Raw genomic sequence first — 12,743 nt, 5'->3', positions numbered from 1 at the left:
GAGGACAGTGCTTCTGAATGCTAGAAGTCCATTCAGTTTGTAATGTACCCTTTTGGCAAAGCCGTCTTGGTCTATTTATCTATGCAGAATCCCCTTGCAGTCAACATACAGAAGAACCACAGCTATAACTCACTGTAGTTAACTAAAGCGGTGATGTCGATAGTAAAATGAGTCTCCCTGGGCTCTCTGCTGTGCAGCTGGCGCGTATCGAGGAGGAGCTGGTAGACAGCCTTCGCAGGGAGGTGGTGAGAAAGAGACAGCTGAACGTTATAATACAGGAGGACAACAGGCTACGCTGGAGGACACTGTGTTTCCTTCAGCTCAACCAGCGCCTCAAAAAGTACGTACTACACACTTTACAAATATCTTTTTTTCTCTCCAGATATGATACTGTAGTACGAATTTATGAGATAGCCTTTCATTTTCAAGGACATATACTTCATTATAATAAGGGCCGTTGTGCTCCTCTCTAAGGAGATAACCTACTGGTAACCTGTTGATACCTGGTAGTACAGTCTCTTACCTTCTACATATGCTGTGTCTCTGTATTTATACCATGCTGACTCTCTATGTTTTGCCAGGCCAGTTGTAACCAGCTATTACAAGAACATCCCTATGCACATCTACTGTCTCCCTATTCAGACTGTTGGAAAAGGCAACAGTAACAGGAAGAACAAGAAGAAGTGGCAGCGATGAGAAGAAGAGGAAGTAGAATCGGAGTGCAGTCTGGGAGGATTCTTGTGACAGTTCATCGGTTCCACTTCCATGTACCACTGTGGGACACGGGACTATGTAACTCACAAGTCCTGCTGAGCGCTGCTTCTTTAACATTCTGTACTGCGTTGAAAAAAAGATTTGGATATCTATATGCTCTCTCTCCAGTATTTCTTACTTTGCCAATATACTGATATACAGTGCCTTCGGAAAGTATTCAGACTCCTTGACTTTTTCCACATTTTGTTACGTTACAGCCTTATTCTAAAATTGATTAAATAAAATAAAAAATCCTCAGTAATGTACACACAATTCCCCATAATGACGTCACAATACACCATAATGACATCACAATACACCATAATGACATCACAATACACCATAATGACATCACAATACACCATAATGACACAGAGAAAACAGGTTGTTAGACATTTTTGCAAATGTATTAAAAATGTTTAAAAAAAACTTATTTACATAAGTATTCAGACTCTTTGCTATGAGACTCGAAATTGAGCTCAGGTGCATCGTGTTTCCATTGATCATCCTTGAGATGTTTCTACAACTTGATTGCAGTCCACCTGTGGTAAATTAAATTGATTGGACATGATTTGGAAAGCAAACACCAGTCTAAATAAGGTCCCACAGTTGACAGTGCATGTCAGAGCAAAAACCAAGCCATGAGGTCGATTTGATTTGATGGAATTGTCCGTAAAGCTCCAAGACAGGATTGTGTTGTAGGCACAGATCTGGGGAAGGGTACCAAAACATTTCTGCAGTATTGAAGTTCCCCAAGAACACAGTGGCCTCCATCATTATTAAATGGAAGACGCAAATGGGGGAGAAGGGCCTTGGTCAAGGAGGTGACCAAGGACCCGATGGTCACTGACAGAGATCTAGAGTTCCTCTGTGGAGATGGGAGAACCTTCCAGAAGGACAACCATCTCTGCAGTACTCCACCAATCAGGCCTGGTAGAGAGGCCAGACCGAAGCCACTCCTCAGTAAAATACACATGACCGCCTGCTTGGAGTTTTCCAAAAGGCACCTAAAGACTCTTAGACCATGAGAAACAAGATTCTCTGGTGTGATGAAACCAAGATTGAACTCTTTGGCCTGAATGCCAAGCGTCACGTCTGGAGGAAACCTGGCACCATCCCTACGGTGAAGCATGGTGGTGGCAGCAACATGCTGTGGGGATGTTTTTCAGTGGCAGGGACTTGGAGACTAGTCAGGATCGAGGCAAAGATGAATGGAGCAAAGTACAGTGAGATCCTTGATGAAAACCTGCTCCAAAGCGCTCAGGACCTCAGAATGGGGCGAAGGTTCACCATCCAACAGGACAACGACCCTAAGTACACAGCCAAGACAACGCAGGAGTTGCTTCGGGACAAGTCTCTGAATGTCCTTGAGTGTCCCAGCCAGAGCCTGGAAATGAACCCGATTGAACATCTCTGGAGAGACCTGAAAATAGCTGTGCAGTGACGCTACCCATCCAACCTGACAGAGCATGAGAGGATCTGCAGAGAAGAATGGGAGGAACTCCCCAAATACAGGTGTACCAAGCTTGTAGCGTCACACCCAAGAAGACTTGAGGCTGCAATCGCTGCCAAAGGTGTTTCAACAAAGTACTGAGTAAAAGGTGTGAATACTTATGAAAATGGTATGTTTCCGTTTCTTTCTTTTAAATGTGCAAAAATTTCAAAAAAACATTTTTGCTTTGTAATTATGTGGTAATGTGTGTAGATTGATGAGGGGGGGAAACTGTTGAATCAATTTTAAAATAAGGCTGTAACCTAACAAAATGTGGAAAAAGTCAAAGGGGTCTGATACAGTTTTATCTTTTTGTAAAGTTTTTGTTTGTTGTGACAAATGTCCTCTGTTTGGAACCCATTACCTTATGAACTGGCTCTTATACAGAACTAAAGAAAAGTCGATTTTTAGAAAACCCCAAGCTCGTAGTCGTGTGTCAACTTCATTTCCTCCATTATGGATGAATTTGCTGCACCTCATCTTAACTTCACAACAATTAGCGTGGGTTTATTTTCTCACATTGGTTGCTGTCTCTCTCTAAGCTGCGTTCAATGTGATAGGTTAGGAAGCCTGTGACTGACAGTTCGCTAATCAGACAGATAGCTCGGCTGCTCTACCTTCCACCCAACACCCATCCCTCCCTCCCTCCCTCCTCACAGTGTAATCCACCACTTCAAGAGCTCAAGCCAACGCAGCCATGTTTAAAAATAAATACATTAATTAATAACTGTGTCTTCATTCAGCCTTGTAGAATGGAATAATTTGTCATATCTAGTTAATTACCCTGCTCCACTGTCTGCTCTGAGTGGCCATATTTGTTTTTTAAGACAATGTTCATGTACCCATACTCAGATGTTGCTGAAGCCAGATCTTACACAACGCCTGGATAGATATTTAACCTATCAGCTAACCACATATGTTAGAGCCATCTGGTGCCCGACAGCACAGTCGATGACGTGGCACGCAACCATTGGTTAATGCATGCAACGTCTGAGCAGGGGAACGCGACCAATGAAAGTTCCTTTTAGGTGACTGTTGAAACCAGGTGGCAGGTTATGGCAGGTACTCATCATGCTCACGTTTCATTCATGCTGAATGGGTTGGCTCTGGCAGAATGCATTATATACACCTGGACTAGCATCAGTTAACACATTCTCTTCCTTTTCAGTTAGTCCCTTATCGCTCCTGTCACTGGCCCATTGAGACCTGTCTTGGTCTGGAGGAGAAGAGAGGATATCTAGCTATTGTAGAGCTGCCCGAACAGAAAGCTATAGGTCAACCGAAGCATAGTCTGGTTAACATCAACAGACGACCTGACCATTGAGAAACAACAACACAATGGCCAGATGAATTCAATTAGATATAGACTCTAGTTCCACCTAGGGAACAAAGATGTTGGCCTAAACATGCAAGAGGTGTGAATGAATGATGCAAAGTGAAAGTGGGCAACAGCAGGGTATGCTGATGCTACAGTAACTGTACGCTCAGCATGCTGAATGAACAGACCTATAGTAGTTCACTTCCTTACCAACAGGGGGAAGTCAACAGAAGCACGAGCAGCATCCAGCAGGTGTCTCCATCTTTTGTGTATTAAAATAACTTGTGCCATAATCAATAAATGACACTAGACATGTAGAAATGCAACTGATCTCCATATTACATTGAAATATATGTGAGATTCATCATGCAATATTTACTGTGACCTTGTATTTCCCATAAAAGCGGAAAAAGAAGATTGAATGAAATATTTGTTGCGGTTTATGTAATGTTCTGTGTAGACGAGGTTGAGTTATGAGTGAGTGAACTGGAGCGGTTATAACACTAGCTCATCTATTAACATCTCTTGTTGCCTCAAAAGAGCATTATCTTTTATTTATAACCTGAAAACTGTCCGATTAAAAGAGGATAAACACTGAATGGTGGCTATCTGTCAAAGAAAACAGACAATACATACAAAATGGTTGGGCATCTTGCACATTAAAGTTAGTTATATCATTTCAATATAATGTTAAACTATATTCCAAAATGTGATGGATTGGGACAGTGTCTCCATATCATCATCACAATCATCAAAATCATCATCACTTTTTAGCCCATGACCCCTGCAACTGAGAATGAATTGCAATTAGCAAACTATCAAATTGTTCACGTACATGTGTATAATTTTGGCTGCAACAAATGACAAAACAGTGATGTTCTGTGATGAAAGGTGGGGTGATGAAAAAAGTATTTACATTTAATGTCACATTTCTAATGCCATTTCATAGGCTACGTCACAATTCACGTCTTCGATGTCTATATAGATCCTGCTCGGTCACGTAACATGTTTCACGGTCTGTTTAGAGAAGAAAATGAAGCGAGGGAGACGATTCTACGGTGGCAACAGTCGCAGAAAGAGCATCCACCCAGCACGGCAACAGGAGATGGCTCTGGAGGTAGAGGCAGGGTCAGAGGGGAAAGGCTGCATTCCCAGCATCCTCGATGTTAGAGTACACCGCCATCTTGGATCTGCGAGAAGAGAAATTAATGCGGTGAGTTTTTTCTCTGTTTTTTCCTTTAAAAATATCCACGATGCTCCACCAGGGACGCGTTGCATGTCGAACCGGCATTATTTTGGCACCCAGCGACGCCGGTTTGGTGGAAATTGGGCGAGTGGTCGCGGTGTAATCCGACCTTTTGCCTTATCGTTTTGGGTTTTGTCTGGGGCTGTACAAATTGAGAGCGACAGAGAACCAAGACAGGCCCGATCCGCACAGCAGCCCTCCCCCTTTGCTGTAGTCAAATAGTTATCCCAAGGTTTGAACATTGAGTCCTACTGATGTTTTGCAAGCCGGCCAGCTAGTTAGCTGATTTATCCCGTTTTTATGGAGGTGATTTCATTACAGGTATAGTTAAGTAACCGTTTTCAATGAGCTATTCAAGTAAAACTAGCTAGCGCGTATTTTGGTTAGCTTGCTAGCTCTGCTTAGCGAACAGCTAACGTTAATGTTCACTGATCTAACTATTGCGAATCGCATCAAACATCCACAAATATCTGGGCTATACATTTGGTTATTGTCGCTTATCATGATGATTTGGTTGTGTTCAGCTAATGTTACCGTATCAATAAAATGCTTCTCTAACTTGCCAACGTTACCTCTTCTGGTGTTTGTGTTATGGTTCTATGTGTAATTTAGTTCTGGTGCTTCTAGTTAGCCGACTTTGCTAATCCGTGCAACCGAAGTGTTCATTCATCCAACTTTATCTAGCCAGTGAATTAACTACTTATTTCAAGTTTCCCAGTTCTCTATCAAGCGGAACGGAATCAAACTTCAGCCTAAACGCATCGTGTTCCATTGAATGTTTGCCAGTTAAGCCTGGCTAGTTGCATGAGTTGTTAGCCAAAGTAGCCTACTGGTACTTCTGACAACACAGTAGCTATTTAAGGTAACTTCCAAGCCACGTAGTTAGCCACTCAACACACACAATACCTAAACGATAATATCATGATTTCCCCATGCCGTCAGTTCATCCAGTAGTCTCTAGGATCAGAGTACAAAGCATTAGCCTGTGTTGTCCTTGGTCTGGAGAGAAATGACTTTTCAGGAGTAGCTACATGCTGTGGTATTACATGATGGTGTAGCTAAAGGAATAAGACTCATGACTGTCTGTTTCAAAGGTCTGTTACAAGGTCTACCAGCTATGTATCTGCATTGACACTCAGGGAAAGGTCTTGTTTTGGTTGCAGGTAGTGATTTGGAGGACTTGACTTAAATGAAATAGCTATTAGAAAGAATATACATACTCTAAATTAGCAAACATTTCTTCAGCACAACTCTGTGTTTCTGTCCAGGACTTCCAGCTGTGGATGTAATGCATTTAGGCCCCATTGTGTTTTTATATTCCAGTGAACACTAGTCTATTTGTTATGTATTTGGGTTGGTTGAGTCAGTCAGTGAATCTGTAATTTAGCAAAGTGAGGGCTGACAGCAATCAGAATGGTGATTGATGTGAAGGTGACTGTCTGATTTCCTCAGTGTTATCGCTAATGACAAAATAATCATTTTTTTAGATAGGGTCAAATGAAATTATTCATGCCTAAAAGGTTTCAATAATGTATATTTTTTAATGCCTTTTTAGGTCTTTGTTTCTCTGAACTACTGCTTTTTCCATCATTGTCCCTTTGGAAGATCGCGTCTTTAATGACCAGAATGCACTTTATTAATAAATCAAGTCTTATTTTTTTATTGTGTTAATCAATTCAGCCTTCTCTAAAGTAGGCTGTATGTTTCTAATTCTGCTTGGCCCGTCCACTTACTGTTTATTTTGATTGGCGTGTGGTGTGAGGAGTGTGGCTTCATCTCTTTGAATCCAGAACATTTGTTGTGACCCACTGCTGGTAATAGCCTACATTTTAACAGTGCACTAACAGTCCCCAACATTTGTCATTAGTGTAGTCCCAGATTGTGTGCGCGTGCCCTGGCTGTCTAGTGTACAAAGGCTGTGGAAGCAGAGGGGTCAGCAGCCACATATTGTTGTTCTGTCTTCAGTTGGGTCATACATGTGTTTCTATTAAAACACAAGCTAGTCAACAGCCCTTGATGTCATTACTACTGCCAAAGAACATGCAGTACCAAGGAGAGATCCAATGGGTCTTCAAGGGTCCACATTCAAGACAAATGTAAGGATACTGTAAACAGATAAGCTGCACATCTGATGTGGAAGCCAGGCAGATGTTACTTGACATATTTTGTAAGTATTAAAAGCCCCTAAGCTGTAGCCAAGGTCTATGGGTTTGGGATGGATCCTCAGCCTAGCATCATACCTGGCTCAGTAGTTAAAACAGTTGCTGAACCACATCAATGTGAACTGCTTCAGAGGAGTCAAACCAAAGAGCTGTGCAGGCAGGCAGCAACAGAAGAGCAGGTGTGCCAGGCCCAGGCTGTTTGATCTGCCCTAACAGACAGACGGTGTGATTCAGGTCTTTTTAGTGAATCAGTGATGCGTATTAAGAAAAAAGTTGCACATATTGACCAAAATCCCCTCTGGAAACGCTGGAAGTAGGATAACCCGTGTTTAGTGGCGGTACTGCTGGGTAGGGGCGGGCGGCGGTACTGCTGGCTGTGGGGGCGGTGGTGCTGGCTGTGGGGTTGGTGGGGGAGGATTAAGCGTATTTGTTTAGATATACAGTGTATTCAGACCCCTGGACCTTATCCACATTTTGTTACATTACAGCCTTATTCTAAAATGTATACAGGACCAGTCAAAAGTTTGGACACACTACTTATTACAGGGTTTTTCTTTATTTTGTTTTTACTATTTTCTACATTGTAGAATAATAGTGAAGACATCTAAACTATGAAATAACACATGGAATCATGTAGTAACCAAAAAAGTGTTAAACAAATCAACATATATTTGAGATTCTTCAAAGTAGCCACCCTTTGCCTTGATGACAGCTTTGCGCACACTTGGCATTCTCTTAACCTGCTTCATGAGGTAGTCACCTGGAATACATTTCAATTAACAGGTGGGACTTCTTAAAAGTTAATTTGTGGAATTTGTTTCCTTATTGCCTTTGAGCCAATCAGTTGTGTTGTGACAAGGTAGGGGGGTATACAGAAGATAGCCCTATTTGGTAAAAGAACAGCTCAAATAAGCAAAGAGAACACATCTCAACATCAACTGTTCAGAGGAGACAGCGTGAATCAGGCCTTCATGGTCAAATTGCTGCAAAAAAAAACTGTACTGAGGGACACCAATAATAAGAGGCTTGCTTGGGCCAAGAAACATGAGCAATGGATATTAAACTGTGGAAATCTGTCCTTTGGTCTGTTGAGTCCAAATTTGAGATTTAAACAGGGCAATGACCCAACACATAGCCAGGCAGTCTAAGGGCTATTTGACCAAGAGGGAGAGTGATGGAGTGCTGCATCAGATGACCTGGCCTCCACAATTACCCAACCTCAACCCAATTGAGATGGTTTGGGATGAGTTAGACCGCAGAGTGAAGGAAAAGCAGCCAACAAGTGCTCAGAATATGAGGGAACTCCAAGACTGTTGGAAAATCATTCCAGGTTAAGCTGGTTGAGAGAATGCCAAGAGTTTCCAAAGCTGTCATCAGTGCAAATGTTGGGTTCTTTGAAGAATCTCAAATGGAAGATATATTTTGTTTTGTTTAACACTTTGATGCCAGCAGAATGCTACCTGTCTGACTGCATAGTGCCAACTGTAAAGTTTGGTGGAGGAGGAATAATGATCTGAGGCTGTTTTTCATGTTTCGTGCTTGACCCTTTAGTTCCAGTGAAGGGAAATCTTAATACTGCAGCATACAATGACATTCTAGACAATTCTGTGCTTCCAACTTTGTGGCAACAGTTTGGGGAAGGCTCTTCACTGTTTCAGCATGACAATTCCCCCGCGTACAAAGCAAGGTCCATAAAGAAATGCTTTGTCGAGATCAGTGTGGAAGAACTTGACTGGCCTGCAGAGTCCTGACCTAAACCCCATCAAACACCTTTAGGATGAATTGGAACGCTGACTGCGAGCCAGGCCTAATCGCCCAACATCAGTGCCTGACCTCACTAACGCTCTTGTGGCTGAATGGAAGCAAGTCCCCCACAGCAATGTTCCAACATCTAGTGAAAAGCCTTCCCAGAAGAGTGGAGGCTGTTATAGCAGCGAAGGGAATGAGATGTTCGACTTGCAGGTGTCCACATACTTTTGTTCATATGCACCTCTTGGGGCTGGATGTAAAAAAATATATATTACCAGAAAATATTCAATCACAGGACTCCTAATCAACATCAACCAGAAAGGAACAATACAACTGAATACTGTAGAATAGTAGTTGCTTGTTGTAGCAGCATCACCTCTGTGCAGTGCCATAAACAAGGGCTGTATAGTACACTACCATTGTTAGTGTGTCAATCAACCAGCAGCGCTTGTCTTGAGCTGCCTCCCTGGCAGGAGCTATGTTTCAGTGAGCTCTGAACCAAGGCCTCCTGTCACACAGCCAAATGGGTCCATTTAACCAGACCCAGTATAGGTGTCATAGTCATCAGTGTCAATGAGACACAGAGCAGAACGGGGCGCGTCGGGACAGAGCGGGGCGGAGCGGAACGGGGCAGGGCAGGACAGTGCAGGGCAGGACAGGGCAGGGCAGCGCAGAGCAGGACAGCGCAGAGCAGGGCAGGACAGCGCAAAGCAGGGCACGGCAGGACAGCGCAGCGCAGGGCAGAGCAGGGCACGGCAGAGCAGAGCAGAGCAGGGCAAGGCACGGCAGGACAGAGCACGGCAGGACAGAGCACGGCAGAGCAGGGCAGGGCAGAGCAGGGCACGGCAAGACGGAGCAGGGCACGGCAGGACGGAGCAGGGCACGGCAGGACGGAGCAGGGCACGGCAGGACGGAGCAGGGCACGGCAGGACGGAGCAGGGCACGGCAGGACGGAGCAGGGCACGGCAGGACGGAGCAGGGCACGGCAGGACACGGCAGGACAGAGCAGGGCACGGCAGGACAGCGCAGGGCAGGGCACGACAGAGCAGGGCACGGCAGGACAGAGCAGGGCACGGCAGGACAGAGCAGGGCAGGACAGAGCAGGGCAGGACAGAGCAGGGCAGGACAGAGCAGGGCACGGCAGGACGGAGCAGGGCACGGCAGGACGGAGCAGGGCACGGCAGGACACGGCAGGACAGAGCAGGGCACGGCAGGACACGGCAGGACAGAGCAGGACAGGGCAGGACAGGACAGAGCAGGGCAGCCTAAAGGAAGGTGTCCTCTACTAGTGTGGAGTAGATGATGGGGAAGAGAGGGACAGAGACATTCTGGTGTAAGTAGTCTTCAGGTTGTCCTCCTTTCTGTAGTGGAATAGATGGGGAGTTCATTCTGCTCTCACACCAGATTCACCACACCATTTCATTCTGCTCTCACACCAGATTCACCACACCATTTCATACTGCTCTCGCGCCAGATTCACCACACCATTTCATTCTGCGCTCGCACCAGATTCACCACACCATTTCATTCTGCACTCACACCAGATTCACCACACCATTTCATTCTGCTCTCACACCAGATTCACCACACCATTTCATTCTGCTCTCACACCAGATTCACCACACCATTTCATTCTGCTCTCACACCAGATTCACCGCACCATTTCATTCTGCTCTCGCACAAGATTCACCACACCATTTCATTCTGCGCTCGCACCAGATTCACCACACCATTTGATTCTGCGCTCGCACCAGATTCACCACACCATTTCATTCTGCGCTCGCACCAGATTCACCACACCATTTCATACTGCGCTCGCACCAGATTCACCACACCATTTGATTCTGCGCTCGCACCAGATTCACCACACCATTTCATACTGCGCTCGCACCAGATTCACCACACCATTTCATACTGCTCTCGCACCAGATTCACCACACCACACCATTTCATTCTGCGCTCGCACCAGATTCACCACTCCTGTGTTGCCCACAGAACTAGAATGTAGGGTTGTCAGGATACCACTATCGCTCGCCATCCTCAGAGGAAATAAAACATGAAGCCGACTCTGTTTCCTGAGGAAAACAGTCCTAACGCTGAAAGGGGAGACCTAGTCAGTTGAGGAAAACAGTCCTAACATTGAAAGGGGAGACCTAGTCAGTTGAGGAAAACAGTCCTAACGTTGAAAGGGGAGACCTAGTCAGTTGAGGAAAACAGTCCTAACGTTGAAAGGGGAGACCTAGTCAGTTGAGGAAAACAGTCCTAACGTTGAAAGGGGAGACCTAGTCAGTTGAGGAAAACAGTCCTAACGTTGAAAGGGGAGACCTAGTCAGTTGAGGAAAACAGTCCTAACATTGAAAGGGGAGACCTAGTCAGTTGAGGAAAACAGTCCTAACATTGAAAGGGGAGACCTAGTCAGTTGAGGAAAACAGTCCTAACGTTGAAAGGGGAGACCTAGTCAGTTGAGGAAAACAGTCCTAACGTTGAAAGGGGAGACCTAGTCAGTTGAGGAAAACAGTCCTAACGTTGAAAGGGGAGACCTAGTCAGTTGTACAACTGAAATGTGTCTTCCTCATTTAACCCTCTGAATCAGAGGCTGCCTTAATCCACGTCATCGCTGCCCGGGGAACAGTTGTTGTTGGAACGGCATATTGTTTCCACTGAGCCGGCTCGTGGATTCTAACCAGCGACCTTTCGGTTACTGGCCCAACGCTCTTAACCGCTAGGCTACCGGCCTCCCCGTGACGAGCACCCCTTTATGGTGTCACCCAGAATCACCTTGGTTTTCTTTCTGCCGTGGAAGATCAGGCATTGTTGTGCCACGGTGCTGGTACTTGTCACAACCCTACTAGAATGAGATGCTATTTCTATGGTGTAGTGGCCTATGCATCGCTTTGTTCTTCTGTTTCTATCTCTTGACAATAGAGATGACTACACTACTGCCTTCCCTGTCTTAACTACTCTCTCTAAAACCCCTCTGGAAGTCTCTGACTACACTACTGCCTTCCCTGTCTTAACTACTCTCTCTAAAACCCCTCTGGAAGTCTCTGACTACACTACTGCCTTCCCTGTCTTAACTACTCTCTCTGAAACCCCTCTGGAAGTCTCTGACTACACTACTGCCCTCCCTGTCTTAACTACTCTCTCTAAAACCCCTCTGGAAGTCCCTGACTACACTACTGCCTTCCCTGTCTTAACTACTCTCTCTGAAACCCCTCTGGAAGTCCCTGACTACACTACTGCCTTCCCTGTCTTAACTACTCTCTCTAAAACCCCTCTGGAAGTCCCTGTAGACTTGATGAATACTCCCATGGTGGTTTATCTGTTGCCAGAAGGCAGCTTGCCCAGATCACTCCTTTTTAGCCTGGCCAGCATTGTTCCAGAGGTGGGATATCTGACCACGTAGTCTGAAGACTGAATCACTCATTTGTTATTAATGAAGGGGTTTCATGTGATGTTGTCCTATCCTCTAGTTCGGGGATAGTTATCTACCCATATGGAGGGCCTGGGACTTGATCTAGCCTGTCTTCATTTGTAGAGCAGTTCAGTCAGGTCAGACATATTCTGTGTCCCAAATGGCTCCCTATAAAGTGCACTAGTTTCTTTACCGGAGTCATATGGGCTTGGTCTAAACTAGTTGTCTAGGGAATAGGGGATGTTCCCAGGAAGACAGGCAGAGGTTAGGGGACTGCTCAGTGCTCTGTCCTCTCCAGTTACATGGCCCTGGCCTAGTCTGTCTGTTCAGTCTGTCTGTCTGTTCAGTCTGTCTGTCTGTTCAGTCTGTCTGTCTGTTCAGTCTGTCTGTCTGTTCAGTCTGTCTGTCTGGGATGGGACTACTTCTGATTCCCCCCCCCACCGTGTTACAGCTGTTACTTACCTCTCCTCCACTCTGCTCTGCTGGGCCCCTGTCGTCCCCTGACTCTGACCCACATTCTACAATCTGGCCACAAACAATCATAACAAAAAACAGTCATGAATGTGGCACCTCTGAGCTCTGTCAGGTCAGTTGTTACAGCACCAAAT

At 45.2% G+C, this 12,743-nt stretch overlaps 1 protein-coding gene and 1 long non-coding RNA gene across 3 annotated transcripts in view; both read left to right on the top strand.

Annotated features, from left to right (window-relative positions):
* The first annotated feature begins 252 nt into the window (after window positions 1-252).
* LOC115189964 (uncharacterized) lies at window positions 253-917 on the top strand. The gene is made up of 2 exons (XR_003877073.1): window positions 253-340; window positions 582-917. It is a non-coding gene; the product is annotated as an uncharacterized LOC115189964 (long non-coding RNA).
* A 3,703-nt stretch (window positions 918-4,620) lies between these two features.
* Window positions 4,621-12,743, top strand: part of LOC115189971 (CCR4-NOT transcription complex subunit 2) — a 71,278-nt gene continuing 63,155 nt past the window's right edge. Inside the window, exon 1 of one of the 2 annotated variants that reach the window (XM_029748496.1) lies at window positions 4,621-4,776. In XM_029748496.1, coding sequence (XP_029604356.1) covers window positions 4,669-4,776 — 108 coding nt within the window. In that variant the 5' untranslated portion in view covers window positions 4,621-4,668. Of the gene's footprint in view, window positions 4,777-5,069; window positions 5,131-12,743 lie in introns of those variants that run through there. The other variant, XM_029748497.1, reaches the window with a different exon arrangement.

The sequence above is a fragment of the Salmo trutta genome, unplaced genomic scaffold (assembly GCF_901001165.1).
Source record: "Salmo trutta unplaced genomic scaffold, fSalTru1.1, whole genome shotgun sequence".
NCBI lineage: Eukaryota > Metazoa > Chordata > Actinopteri > Salmoniformes > Salmonidae > Salmo > Salmo trutta.
The sequence above is the reverse complement of the archived record's forward strand: the minus strand, read 5'-3'. Positions and strand labels throughout refer to the sequence as shown.